Below are 14,393 nucleotides of genomic sequence, written 5' to 3'. Positions count from 1 at the left end.
ACTACACTACTTGTGTCGCACCGAAAATAATGTTTTACCGCTACGCGCGGCATCGGGGACTTGCGCAACACGGCCGTTCGGCTTTAAATACTCGTAGCCGATGGAGAGGGACCTAACTCTATGAGAGGGACAGAGAGAGAGGGGGGGGGCTCGCTGCCCTCTCGCTCCCTGTAGAGAGAGGCAGCCACTCTGGAGAGAAGGAGACAAGTCTGGGGGGGATTCTGGGATTAATATAAAAAATATTTATTATGATAAAATAAAAAATGAAAAAATCGGACTTTACGATTAGCTAATCGTGTGGTTTCAAATCGCGATTTCGGTTTGAAAACGATTAATCGGTCAGCCTTTGTGTGTGTGTGTGTGTGTGTGTGTGTGTGTGTGTGCGTCCATCTACGTACCAAATGGTGATCCTCCAAGACGGGCCTCCAGGGCCTGGGTCATGGTCAGGTAGCAGCGGTCAGTCAAAGGAGTCTGCACCAACTTGTCCTGGACGCCCAGGTATTCAAAACCATAGTTGAACTTGGCATTGGCCATCTGGATGGACAGCTGCTGCAGGACATCCGTCTGCTTGGGGTCAAAGTAGAAGCGCATCTGGCTGAGCCACTCGAAGGACTTGGGATTGTCAATGTTGTTCTTGATCAGCCTCCTGGTCACGTCACGCTGGTGCACCAGCTCTGTGATCTGAGAGAGAGAGATAGAATGGTGTTTTATTAAGACAATATTTAGCTTTCATTCCAGAACTTAACTTTGCCAAATACATTTAGAAGAAATCTGTCAATCATCTCAATCTACAGACCAGGTGCTCCAGTTTCCTCCTGCGGAGAGGAGGCTGTTCCATTAGCACGGTGTCAGCCAGCATGTTGAGGGTGGCCTCCACGTTTAAAAGCACATCCTGCATGGGCTTCATGTCTCCACCACCAGCGATGGTGGTCAGGGCCGACTCGATGTTCTCAGACCATGCAATCTGCGTGGACAGCACCACAAGTTGGGCCTGTTGAGAGAAGAGAGATGGATGCAGTGGAAGGTTGTCAGTATTTGGCTACATATTAGGGATGAGCACAAAAACGTTAAGAACATGAGTTCTTCAGCAATTAGGGATCAACTCAGGGAGGATTACATTGAAATCAGAGCAAAACTAAATCATCCCTTTTCTGAATGTGCCATCTCACCTGATGAAACCAATTACTTTGGTGGAAAAAGAACAAAGTTGTACTAGGAATTTTTAATTGTGCATGGTAGGACTGATATCTCGTCTTAGATCCATCACACTTGCTGGTAAGGTTAAGTTGAAATGACTAGTATAGTGAGGTCTAAGGTGATTGCGTAATGTCTGTTCTACATCTAGTACATTGTCTGTGTGGGGGGGGGGGGGGGACTACAAGAAATACCTTTTTGAAATATGACATGTTTAAGGTTGTCATAGGCCTGTTCATTTACTTTTGCAGCCATGTAAATGACATAGATTTAGATTGGCATTAAATACCCACTGTTTGACAGCCTCTGTGGGTACTGAACTGAAAACTTTATGTAACATTACTACAGTTATGTTGTTGTAGAGACATCTGTAGCATGTCATCTGTGAGTAAATAGTTAGAACATATCTACAAATGTCGTTTGAGAACTATGTTCTAACTGGCATTCTAACAGGTATTTGAAAATGGTTGAAAATGATTTATTAAGAGTCTAGTCAGTCTACAGAAAGATAACTGGAAATGCAGCATTTTAAACGAGATGACAAGCAGGACTGAGAAGGGATACAATCTTTCGGTAGTAATCTGTGCCTAGACAGGTTGATCGTTGCCTACCTGGTAGCGATCGATCCACCCGATATACTGGGTCAAGTCGACGGCTGTGCCCTTGTTGAACGAGGTGACCTCAGTGACTGACTCAGCCAGCAGCTTGGCCAGCGTCACCCTCATCTCCTTCTCCACCATCGTCAGCCACTCATTGATCTTGGGATGATCAACGAGGGAGACCGGTGACTTGTAGATAATCTCCTCGCCCTCACGGGAGGAGAATCCCAGCACCACGGTGTTATCCTCGTTGAGCAGGATGCTGTGGACCCCGGCAAACATCTTCTTGAAATGCTTCTGCAGTTTGGGCACGTTCTTGCTGTTGCCGATGATCTCAAGCAGGTCTTCATCTCCCACAAAGTAGAACCTGGGGGCAGGAGAAGTCCATGAACGATGTTTATCAGTCAATGGTTATCACATATGCTGTCATGTCATCTACTCCGATACTCTTTTGGCTGGTGTTTTGCCGTTTCCTTTTTTCCCCTCTTTTTGCACCTTTTCATTTACTGTCTGTAATGTACTTTTTTGTGTTTATCTTGTGCGTTTGTTTTCTTTCAGAAAACTTGAAGGGTTTATTTATCACTGTTTATCCTTTTCTGTAAGCTGTGACAATCAGTCAAAAAAATATATAATAAAATAAATAAAACACACCCTGTGTGAAGTGGGCGGTGTCTTGCTAGCTAATCACAATACTGAATGGAGTCAACCAATCATGTACAAAAGATAAATACATTTATTGAAACACTCTTTATGATGGACGAAACCATAACTTTAAAAAAACAAATTTAAGGTTTTTTTAAAGTTATGGTTTCTTATATAGGGCTATGCACATGTGTCATGTGACACTGGCCAATCACAGTCCTGAATAGATTGTGATTGGCCAATCACAGCGCAGGATAATTGTACAAATTTCCAAACCTCACTTATAGGGGCGGTTTCACTGCCCAAGATAATTGTACAAATTTCCAAACCTCACTTATAGGGGCGGTTTCACCGCCCAAAAATCAGTCCATGGTTGAATGGATGGATTAATAAGACTGGAAATCTCAAGAGTGATTCAGGATACTCAATTTATACACTGATATTTATCAAGCCTTTCAACAAGGCTCATCATATTTACTGCACCTTCAAAACTATTCACATTTCCCTAGTATTGACAACCTACCTGGGAAATGAGGACCTCTCTCTCTCCAGGTATTCTCCCAAAGCCTTCTGGATTTTGCCCAGCAGGTCAGCCAGCCTCTCCAGGGACCTCTGCACTCCCTGGATGTTCAGCACGTCCATCACAAGAGGAGACTTAGTCACCTTTTTCATCAGTGCCAGGAACTCTGTGCTGATACTGGGGAATAAAGACAAGTCAGATTAGAGTCAGATGATATAGTGGTTGTTAATTATACTATAATTATTACTGCGGTCTATTTTACCAATATATAAATAGTGGCGTTATTAATTCCATTTAACAACATGTTGCCAGATGTAGGAGACTGTGTTGGGCTTTTTTACAGTTAAGGGCAATGTGTGCCTGGGTCCTCCAATTACCTCGAGAACCTCTGAGTCTCAACAGGCAGCAAGTGTTTAATATCAGCACTGCCGGTGAAGATGCCTTCCAGGTAGACCCAGCGACGCTGGACGTCAATCCAAACGTCAAACAGAGCCATGATGCGGTTCAGTTTGTCCTCCCAGCTCAGGGCATCCTCCTCAAACACCTGGCAAGACGAGAAGGAGAAAGACAGAGTTGGGTAACTTATTCTGATATGAAAAATATCAAAAAATAGAAAGATGCCATTTCTAATTTATATATAGTTGTACTGACCTTGTAGTAAGGGGACAGCTTCATGGCAGACACGCTGTTTATGTGTTCCTTGACCTTGTTGAAGAGGTCGTCCCAGCCTCTGATCAGACGACACTTGTTCTGATAGTTTACCAGGTCCAGTTCATACGAGTTCCACACTTCACGAATCTGCGAACCAGGAGGAGAGAGGCATAGGAATACAATTCAAAGACTGTCAAACACCAGGTCTAAAAAATATATACAGTACGACAGAACCAGTCTACTGGCTTATACCTACATACTACCCAGGGTAATCCAAGGCCTCATCACTAAAACATGCACAGAATTCATGGTAAAACATTCTTTCACTTGCAGCATTTTACTGCAACAAAAGCATGATCCTTAGATGATATTTAGCTTGTTACCTGTTTGAGGAACTCCTCCAGAGCCATCTCTCCCTGGGCCACCAGGAGAACATCCTTCACCACCATCTCATTCCTCTGCAGGTCCACATCCCAGATCTGGCCAAGGGTCAGTTCTGAAAGGACCCAGTTGACATGCAAACGCTTCATCAGCTGCTTCCAGTGACGGTCCTTGAGAGCCTCGGATTTCAGCTCGATCACCAGCATGTTGATCTGAGAAAAGTAATACAGAACTTATAGCAAATAACCAAAGTATTTGCTTTAGACAGCAATTCAATATTTGTTTTTAAACTCTGCTATTAGCTATAAATATCAATAATAGATGTATAATTGTTCTTGCTGGTGTATTTAGTATGTTTGAAAGGAAGGAGGAGTCTGACCTTCATGTATCCCTTGAGCAGTCTCTGGACAAACTCGTAGGAGGCGTACTGCCGTAGTCTTGCAGGGAAGTTCTTCAGTTGGTTCAGGAGGCCGTCTAGACTCTGACGAAGCTAGAAATACAGAACACATTAACTGCTTAAACCCTGATCAAAAGGTTTTTGAAAATAGCCCATCTACAAGCTCACAATGTGTCACGATACAACAAGTTGTGAGCTTGTAGTTGTTTTGACTTCGAAAAGTCATAAGACATGGACAGATTTAACCACCGGATGATCTGATCGCTGCATGTTTATGTCTGCGTTACCTTGCGTGGCTGAACTGACACCCATGGCTGCTCCTTCATCTGGTCAATCTGCTCCCACACCTTGGACAGTTCCGACCACACCCCCTTCAAGTCCTGCAGTTCCTCCAGCGCAACCTACAAGTTAAGGCAACAGAGGCCTTGGTTGTAAAGCCATCTACTGTATGTTGTTGCAGACAAGATCATAAAATGTACTGGGCACACAAATACTTGGTTGTACAACATGAACAGTTCTTGTGCAGTGTCCATGCGCCAATGTTACCTGCACCCTCTCCTCGCTGCCACTGAGTAGGCCGGCGTCGGTGAGCTCCAGGGCCTCTTTGGCACGGGAGCACTTATCCCGGTCATCCTTGAGACGGCCAAACTTGCCCTCATATATGGTGAGAGACTGGAGGGCTTCCTCTGGACGCAGACCCCCCTATTGGAACAAAGTCAGTTAAACACGGCAGTGAACTACATTTAATTAATAACGGTTTTTTTTCTTCATGTGTCAAAAGTAATCTGTGATGTCCTTTTGTCTTACAGCGACTGGTTTGGTCTTCTCCCAGTCGGAGAGAAGATCAATAGTGCGGCCCTCTACTGCTCTGTCCTCCTGGACAATCTTCATCTGCAGGTTGGCCACCTGCTGCTGGATGGCAGTGTCCTTGCGCTTCATGATGTCACTGAAGGCACCCCATTCTCCCTCGATGTTGTCTATATAGAGCCATGATGGAGGGAACTGGAACCGCTGCTTCTCCAGCAGACGCTGCCCATTGCGGAACAACTGTGGAAAGGAGAAGGATATTTATGATCCTGAGCCTGGTCTATCAGGAAGGTACGCAGTTGTACGAAAGCAGGAGTTGCACATACATCCACATTCTTCTCAAACTGCTTGATCTTCCGTTTGAGGGTCTGGACGTATGTTATGAAGGTGACTGCATCCGAGGTGCTGGCTGTGTCCACAGAGTGCTGCTCCAGTTCTTGACGAGACTAGACAGAGTATAAAAGCACATTGTTGATTTCCTTTGAATTATTACAATCAATGTAACTATGATACAAACAGGAATGCAGGAATCTTCTCCAGTCCTACAAAACACATTTAGTTTACCTTGGAGATCTGGGAGTGGAAGTCCTGCATGTTGTTACCCAGCATCTGACCAAACTTGCTTAGCACCTCTTTGTGCCAGGAGTCATACTTTAAGTTCACCTTGGACTGGACCTGTAGTCAGGAACAAGTATAAATACTAGCATTTAATAAAAGACCACATAAAGGAATGTGTGAGAGCTCAAGTGTAGAACCCTGAACAATGTAAAACGTCATTAGTCCAGTCATTGTTACCTTGCCATAGTCAATGACCACAGGTCCAAACTCCTTGCGTGTCTCTGCATTGTCAAAGGTTCCACGGGCCTTGCGGATCTGGACGAGCAGAGCCTGCCACTTGGTGAGGTCTTCCCCAAGACGGTTGTAGATGTTCTCAGCCTGCATGTCCCACAAGCACTGGTACTGCAGCCACACCTAGTGGTAGTGAAAAAACAAAGATATCGATAAGGAACAAAATCATAATTGAATGCATCAGGGATTGATGCACCCAGAATGGTGTGAAGAAATCATTATAAAACGTAACAAAATAGACAGTACAATTATAAGATAGAGTGACATTGACAATTTAGGCTCTTAACGCATTCAAACTGGGAACGCATCCGTTTAACCACTTAAACCATAATTTGGCTATTCAAAAATAGCAGCTATGAGCTTGTAGATCTGCTATTTTTTTTTAATTGTCAACATTTGTGCAAATCTTTGAATATATATATTTTTTAAAGCAAACATTTGTAACTCAAATCTTTTCTTCTGGGGGTCCCTGAAAGAAAACATTTTCAGACGGGGGTCGGCAGCCAAATACATAATTTTGGAGGTCCTTGACATGAAAAAGATTGAGAAGCACTGATATAGCAACATAAGTTTTTCAGATTTTTTTTAGGATTTAGACATTTTGTAGAAACTCAGGCCTTAATGGGTTTAAGAACTCGTTGTTGCCTTACCTTGACGTACTGCTCCACCTCGCCGACGTTGTCTTCCACCGAGTTGTAGGCCTCCTCTAAGGCAGCAGGACCATCAGGCATTCTGGTGAGGGCGTTCCTGTAGAACTTCTCCTCCTCTGACAACTCATAGTGGACTCCCACCTGACGAATGAATGGTAGATAGACTTTTGATAATTCCATTCACCACTGTAACCGCCATTTCTTCATTATTTCATTCAATACTCTGTATATCTATGCATCTTATGACCATTTAAGCCCTTTGGATCTTCCTTGTTGATCACACAATGCACAGCCAAATTTAAAATCTGATCATTGGAGAATTCACAAAATCGTCCACAACTCCCCAAACCTGGTATCTCTGGCTCTGGATCCTGGGTAGAGAGAGGATGACCATCTTCCAGGCAAACATCTCCTGGTAGAGCTTGTAGCGACAATCCTCAATGGGTGGGTTCAGGTAGATCACCTGGTTGGTGATCCTAAGCTCATGGACAACATTCTGGAAGACAGAGTGATTCAAACCCGTCAGGAGTGTGACCACACTGAATAGATTCAAGTTCACGTTGTTCTATTTGCGCTCAATTGTTATAAATCGGTCCTTGGTAAAATAGCACATGAAACCAAGACTGTTTTTCAGCATGTTTATGTGTTTGCCAAGATAAAACCAACTACTGCCATGTCTCACATTTTTTAAGGAATGTCACGATGTCCTACTAATTTAGATGTTATTGTCGAATTTGACGACATACTGTAGACAAACATGGTGGAACTGATGTCCACTCCAGGCTACCTTGATCTTGGGTTCTCCTCCAGGTTTATGGCTGACTTGTGGGGCCTCAGTATCCATATCCACATCGGCCTTGTCCTCCATTTGGCCTCGGAGCACCTGGGTCCAAGCCCTCAGGCCGGCCTGCAGGCGCACTCCCAGGATGCGCTCAATCTACACAGAGAAAAGAATTATGCTAAGTTTAACTGAAGATAGATTTCATTCAGTGTGTTATATACCACTGTACCACAATATTTTAGCATGCACTGTCATGGGCTGATCACTTTCAGGCTGACCTCAATGTCAAGTTTGTTGACCCAGATAGGCAGATTGGAGTAGGAGTGCAGGTTGAGGTCGTCCACGGCCTTCTGAACACGGTTGAGGATCTCAGAGAAGGTCTTGTGTTCAAACATGCAAGTATCCAGAGAACGAACCTCCAGATCGATCTTCTCCTCAATCAGCAGCAGGTCATCCACCTGAAACGCAAAATTATATTCTCAATGTTTGATTGATACAGATGATTACATCATGGATAAAAGCATTATTATTTGGTACTCAAATTGCAATTTAATGAGTCTATATCTAGGCTGCATGTAAATGTTACTGGTCACCAATAAACAAACACTTTCGTTTTATACTTTGATCAGGGCTCTACTCAAGACTTAAAATTCCCAACCTTTGACCCAAGCTATGAACACAAACCTTCTCCTGGAAGTTGAAGACCGTCTCAGCCAGCCTCTGGACATATGGATCCAGCTTGTAGGATTCCCAAACCAGGGCGATGCCCTCAGTAACCAGAGCCTGAACCTCCTTCTTCAGCCCAGCCACCAGCAAAGAGATGGAAAACCTCTCCTCCACCTTCTCACACGTGCGCTCATACGTACGCACGCTTTCGATCAGAGAGATGGCAAATGGGTAGAGCTGGTTAGCCTGGTGAGCCTTGTTGACGATAGCCAGCGGAACACGGAAGCTCAGCCATTTGAGGTTGCGGACCTCCTTGGAAAGGGTGATGATTTCTGGGAGGAAGTTTACTTTCAGCTTGAGCATGTTTCCTGCGCGGCCGCGGGCACGGCTGTTCTCGATGGTGAAGATGCGGCCAGACACGCCGAGGTTACGCTGCTGTACCTGATTTACAAAATAGAATAGATTAAATACAATTACAATCGATTGGAGGATGGTAGGAAATGGTGTGTTTAAGTTATTAGCTATAAATAATATTGTCCAAAAAGGACAAGGACCAGAAAGCAAATGGCATCAAAATGAATGATAACAAACTATACCTTGCGAGCCCAGTCATCAAAAATCTCCTGTGTGTTGAGTTTGGCCCTGAAGCTGTCTCCATCCTGCTTTAGCTTCAGTCCCTCCACATGGTTCTCCCAGCCTTTCCCCAGGACATCCTCCACCCTCTTCATGTATGCAGTCAGCTGACGGTCAATTTGCTTGGCCCAGATGATGGAACCAGACACAGGCGGCAGGTCACGTACATGGCTCATCTTACAAGCCTGGCTCTGAGGGTACTGGACCTTGAACTTGTCGTGAAGAGACTCGATGTCGTCCTTCACACGCTGGATGAGCTGCGTCTGGTACTCTCGAATAGCGCCGCGAATGTGGGGCCGCACAAATAGTGCGTTGAAGCGGGAGAAGATGCGGAACATCTCATTGGCGTTCTTGGCGGTTCCAAGCTGGTCACGGAGTCGGGCGGTGATGCGGGTTTCCACGCGGTCAATGCGCTCGTCATAGCGTTTCATGGCAGCTTCCCAGGCTTCCATGCCCTCCTTGGACACGTCCAGGCCATCAACCTCTTTGACGTTCTCGTATGCCAGGTTGACCTCCTCGATGGCATTGGCATCAGCGGCATCAAACAGGACTTCGGCCACCTTGATGTCCTGGGGCTCCACAATCTCTCCTGGGGCATTATGAGGGAGAGCAGAAATCTAGAAACAGAGCAGAAAAGGTGAATAAGACCGGCACACAACTCCATATTCCTGTATTGTCTATGTACAGAATCATACATGCAAAGGTAATGGCATATTCATCTGACAACTGCTGTCATTGATGACATCTTGTTGAGCTACCTGAGGCCTGAGGACACGGACGATGACAGCCCTGAGCTGCTCGTGCTGCCTTCTGAAACGTCTCATGTGGTCCAGACGCGACTGCAGTTTCCTATGGGCGGGGCTCAGGCGCCACACCATTTTCAGGTTCTCCTCTCGCTTCCTCTTCACAATGTCCCTCAGAAGCACCTGGAGCTTCTCATATTCATCCTCCCAGGTTTGGAACACCTCAAAGCACGCCACCATCACCTACAAACATGAGACATAGAAGTGTTAGGGACAGAGAGATTTTCTTCACTCTTAACAACATACAGATGGATAAACAAGTAATGAAGTATTTTCAATTTCATGGCGAATTACACTTTTGTGTCAACCAATCACCACTTACCTTTTCAAACTCCTCGTAGGCAACATGCATGAGCTTCCTGGTGCCCAACACCTTGAGGAGCTGGGAGCTCAGGTCCCTGGAGATGGCCTCCACCAGCCTCAGGGCTCTCTGGATGGGATATTTGGTGTTTCGGATCTTTTTCAGGTGGGTGAATATAGCCATAAGAGCCTGGCGGATCTTATCAAGCTCTGTAGCAGAAAGCAGGTCGTTGAGGGGGAAGTCCTTCATCAGAGGGTTGTAGTCGTTGACAGTCTCCACAGCCTGCTTCAGACCTAGGAGAGAAATCAGGATTAATGTATCGTTCTTAATAACAGTAGAATCATGAAATAATATTTTGGTGAAGTCATGCACATCCCTAGCTGCAACACATTGTGAGCTTGTAGATCGGCTATTTTTGGTACACGACACCCATGCTGATTCAGGCATTAAAAGTTGAGATTTTTTCCAACCAAGCATTCAAATACATTTCAACCATTACAATGGACAGAATCTCACCAGTGTCAGTGTCAAAGCTGACAGTAGCATGGAAACGTTTGCCATGCTTGAGAATGTCCAGAGTGAGCAGAACCTCAGGGCTCTCTCTTTTCTCCTGGATCCTGTTCAGGGCCCGCTCCAGGTTCAGCCAGAAACTTATCTCCTGCAGGGCTGTGCCTGAGGCTGGGTCACGATCAAGCTTCGTCACCTGAGACGAGAACAAGTGGTGTGAATATGACTGGGTCGCTTTTATAAATTCAAGCACATATTCATTGCGTTTCATTTCCCAATGTATTACATGGTTGGTTCAAAAGAGATTAGGAATAAGATTAACAAAAACACCATGGCCAAAATCTACGTCAAAGTCTTTGGCAGTGTGTTTCTTCTCACCTTCTGAATCTCCCTGATCCAGCGGTTGACCCCAGACTGCAGCTGGTTGAGGAAGGAGGGGTCTTCAACTTTGTCACCAAAATCAGTGACCTTGGGCTTCTCTCCACGCTCATAGAACTGCTTGGCGATGTTAGTGATGATTGGATTTATCTGCAGGCTGATCTCTGGGATCTCGATGTTCTGCTGCAGGTGAAGAAGGCCCATCTCCAGCTCAGCAATCTTCTTCTCAACATTGGGAGCCATTTTATCCCCATCCCTGGTAGGAAGGATGGACATTATACGAATAAGAAAGAAAAACAGGTGCGCTTCCTCTGGATGCCTTCTTAGTTTAGGCAGTGGGTGCTCAGCTATGTATACAACTCAAATCAAAAACCACCGAAGTGGAAAGAGCGGCACTCCAAAATAAATTCTCATTTTTATTGAGAGAACGCTAATGCGTTTCGGCCGCAGCCTTCCTCAGAGCAGATTAGAAAGACTTTTTAATTAAGCAATTGTCTGTTTGTGTTCAAATAACTTATAGTGGCATTTATCATCATTCAGTACTTTATTTTACCATAATGGTATGGTCACACTGATTATTAATTGCATTCCTACTACATTATTTCATAGAACATCTTAAATCAGGGTCTCACCTATCAGCTTTGCCAGACTCGCGAATGTAGGATTTGAAGAAAGGAGCGACAGCATTGCTGATGAAAGAGTGCAGCGTCTCATAGGGAGAGTCCTCGCTCAGGGTCAGGACACGAACCTGGGTTGAAATGGGCTTGTCTGCGTCGATGACACCAGCCCTCTTGATTAAGGCCAAGCTGAATGACAGAAACGGTGACAGTGTGAACCTCCACAAGGTATAATAGAACTTAAAACGGGATTTGTTATGTTGTAATAACTAATGATAATCAATGTAGTCTTAAGGCAATTTATACTTCAGCCAATTATTTTTAAAGAATTAAGCTTCCCATTTTTATTAGAAAATAATTATTCAGAGTGTTAGTTTATACAAGGAAAGGGACACAGTTCAATATCAATTTCACATATTAAATCAGATACAGCTCCATGGCTGAGAGGAATCCTAAATAAAGTTCTTAGATTTATCGGTTACCTGTTGGATTTGAGACCGTAGTGGATATCAATGTTGATGTTGTAACCAATGCATTCCTTCTCCTCCTCTCCTTCATCACCTACATCCTCTGAAAGACATAAAATATTTTAATCATCATTTGCATTCAAATTGACAATGTAGTTAGTTACACATTATCACGTTCGCCATGTGTATAAAGCCCAATGTTTGCAGTCTCTAATGGGGTGATGAATTACTGTATTACACTATGTATGAAATTAAAATAAATGTTTTCCCAAATCAGGCAAATGCCAAACTTATTTAAGGCAGAGAATAGTACCATCAGGGAGTAATTACACCTGACTGCCGACAACTGTGTAACAGAGGGTTTATATGCATCTGCTCAGTATAGCCCTTAATAACAACTTGAATTTATATAGCGCCTTTCAAAAACCCAAGGATGCTTTACAATACACAAAATAAACAATGTTCACACATGTTCTACTGTACAAGCGCTTTATGAAAGACTGAAATGTCTGAGATACTTCCTCATCCAAGCTGTAATTAAATAAGGAAGTAAAGAAGTAATCATCAGGTGACGTTAGTCCACACAGCCAAGTGGGCAGGCAAACAATTGAAGAGCATTTATCGCTGTACAAATGTATACAAAATAATACCATCACTAAACAGGAGCCAAAACCAGATGCCATAAATATAACCTAACTGTGTAACAGAGACACTGTGGGTGTGGTACTGCATAACCACGTAACATTTCCTATCAACAATAGATTGTTAGAATGTCATTTGCAGCTGTTGGACTTGTACAGACAGACATCACCTAATGCAGTTGAGATAAATTAATAATTGCGTTTGCACTGAACGGTAGTCTTGAATTGTACATGCTTGAATGCTGCTTTCACTAAGGAACACAATGGTCATACATTGTATTGCGTTTTATCCTTTTGATGGTGGTGTGCAAAGGTTTTACTATATTCTTTCATACGCACATTGTCAATAAAGATCTCATGAAATGCATCCATCTAATGTTTGTATGTGTACCAGTGTGAGACAAGTAGTTGGGATAAATAATGGGTGGTGGTTGCACCAGACCGTTCCATCCTAAATTTCAGCATATTTAACAAATAAGGAGCAGTTAATTGTTCACACCCAATCCTAATTCATCTGGAGAAGATTAAACATGCTTGCACTATAGATGTCAGACACCAGACACAGTGAAAATAGACTTAATCTGTTTCTCCACTGGGGCTCTGTTGCAGCATGATGACAGTGCAAATAGATTATTCTACTTCCGTCCATCCTGCTCCCCACCCTCCCTAAAAACAGTGAGGTCACTCACTGGGAAAAGATACTCTATGAGCTCTGCATTGCAGCATTTTAGCCACCTCATTCAGTGCAAAATAGGTCGTTTTAGTTATTCTCAAGACAAGTTGGGAATCCAAAGCTGGCGCACACACAAATGGCACTGTGCTTATCATGTGAGAGAACAAGGGATCAATGTTCACCACTCATAGTTAAGCAGAACCTAAACTGAACAGAACTGAGAATAATATGCTCTTTGACAGAAGCTGGTTCACATGATCTGCGCCGAGGGCAAGAAAGCCATGACGATTAGTTATGTTTTAACAAAGGATTGCAGAATTCATACATTTCGCTGCCTTGTTGGTATTCACTAACATGCCCGATTAAATGCAATTTGCGAGCAAAATAAGCAAACATTATCGCCACACATCTTAAGATAGGGTTAGTTGGATTGTCATTGGCGTCATCTACCTTTCCATATTGAATCTGGTCCAAATAGCATCGAACAACTACCTGAGCCGTTTTGTAATTCAAAAATGGTATCTGACAATGGGTGGCGTTACCCACAATACAGAACAGTAGCTATGACATGCATTCCCTAGATATAAACAAACATCATGCTAGGCTAGCGTGATTCCGCGTTGTAGCCAGATGATGTCAGTCAATGGGAATGGGATGAGGCTAGCTCGTTCCTGGAGTCAACAATAGCAGATCTACAAGCTCACAACGCAGTCACACTGCAACGCGTTGTGATCTTGTAGATCCGCTATTTTCCACGCGACACCGTCGTACGGCGAAGTATACATCTAGGCTTTTAGTGAAGAGAGATTGATGGAGAGAAGAATGCATCATCATAAATGTGACTGAGAGAAGACCAAAACCTTTGAGACAGCTTCTCTCCACTAGGATGGTGTGAACTTGGGGATCGGAGAGGAATTTCCTCATCTGCTCCACGGCGCTCTTCTCTTCCAGGGCGGTTTCCAAGGAGGACGGGGCCTCGCCGCCATCTTCCAGGAGCAACGGGACCAGTTTGCGAATGTGCTTCTGCAGCACCGAGGTATCGGCTACCGTCTGAACGGCCGACACCTCCATGTTGCCGGAGTTGTCTTCTCCCCCTCCTCCTCCTCCTCCGCCGTCAGACATCTTTTCTGAAGAAAGGAGCAAACGACTTCGGCGGTGGACTTGATTTGATTACACTGAACAAAGAAGAAACAAGGCTGTGCGTGTGGACCCGGCTATGGAACACACACTGAAGTG

General features: G+C 44.2%; 1 protein-coding gene across 1 annotated transcript in view; it reads right to left on the bottom strand.

Annotated features, from left to right (window-relative positions):
* dync1h1 (dynein, cytoplasmic 1, heavy chain 1) overlaps positions 1 to 14,378 on the bottom strand; it is a 45,714-nt gene extending 31,336 nt beyond the window's left edge. Inside the window, exons 1-27 of the mRNA XM_080413222.1 lie at positions 14,018 to 14,378; positions 11,859 to 11,946; positions 11,392 to 11,565; positions 10,760 to 11,015; positions 10,391 to 10,577; positions 9,896 to 10,167; positions 9,529 to 9,756; positions 8,734 to 9,387; positions 8,156 to 8,578; positions 7,750 to 7,929; positions 7,478 to 7,627; positions 7,040 to 7,186; positions 6,691 to 6,831; positions 5,987 to 6,163; positions 5,756 to 5,866; positions 5,518 to 5,637; positions 5,192 to 5,431; positions 4,931 to 5,086; positions 4,672 to 4,785; positions 4,367 to 4,477; positions 3,990 to 4,199; positions 3,607 to 3,753; positions 3,333 to 3,499; positions 2,959 to 3,132; positions 1,806 to 2,160; positions 797 to 991; positions 399 to 681 (exon numbers count right to left, since the gene is read on the bottom strand). Coding sequence (XP_080269348.1) covers positions 399 to 681; positions 797 to 991; positions 1,806 to 2,160; positions 2,959 to 3,132; positions 3,333 to 3,499; positions 3,607 to 3,753; positions 3,990 to 4,199; positions 4,367 to 4,477; positions 4,672 to 4,785; positions 4,931 to 5,086; positions 5,192 to 5,431; positions 5,518 to 5,637; positions 5,756 to 5,866; positions 5,987 to 6,163; positions 6,691 to 6,831; positions 7,040 to 7,186; positions 7,478 to 7,627; positions 7,750 to 7,929; positions 8,156 to 8,578; positions 8,734 to 9,387; positions 9,529 to 9,756; positions 9,896 to 10,167; positions 10,391 to 10,577; positions 10,760 to 11,015; positions 11,392 to 11,565; positions 11,859 to 11,946; positions 14,018 to 14,279 — 5,722 coding nt within the window. The 5' untranslated portion in view covers positions 14,280 to 14,378. The remainder of the gene's footprint in view (positions 1 to 398; positions 682 to 796; positions 992 to 1,805; positions 2,161 to 2,958; positions 3,133 to 3,332; positions 3,500 to 3,606; positions 3,754 to 3,989; positions 4,200 to 4,366; positions 4,478 to 4,671; positions 4,786 to 4,930; positions 5,087 to 5,191; positions 5,432 to 5,517; positions 5,638 to 5,755; positions 5,867 to 5,986; positions 6,164 to 6,690; positions 6,832 to 7,039; positions 7,187 to 7,477; positions 7,628 to 7,749; positions 7,930 to 8,155; positions 8,579 to 8,733; positions 9,388 to 9,528; positions 9,757 to 9,895; positions 10,168 to 10,390; positions 10,578 to 10,759; positions 11,016 to 11,391; positions 11,566 to 11,858; positions 11,947 to 14,017) is intronic.
* Between the last annotated feature and the right edge of the window lie 15 nt (positions 14,379 to 14,393).

Source organism: Gymnoscopelus braueri, assembly GCF_963280865.1.
Source record: "Gymnoscopelus braueri genome assembly, chromosome: 19".
Classification (NCBI taxonomy): Eukaryota; Metazoa; Chordata; class Actinopteri; order Myctophiformes; family Myctophidae; genus Gymnoscopelus; species Gymnoscopelus braueri.
Note: the sequence above shows the minus strand (reverse complement) of the source record. Positions and strands in the feature narration are given on the sequence as shown.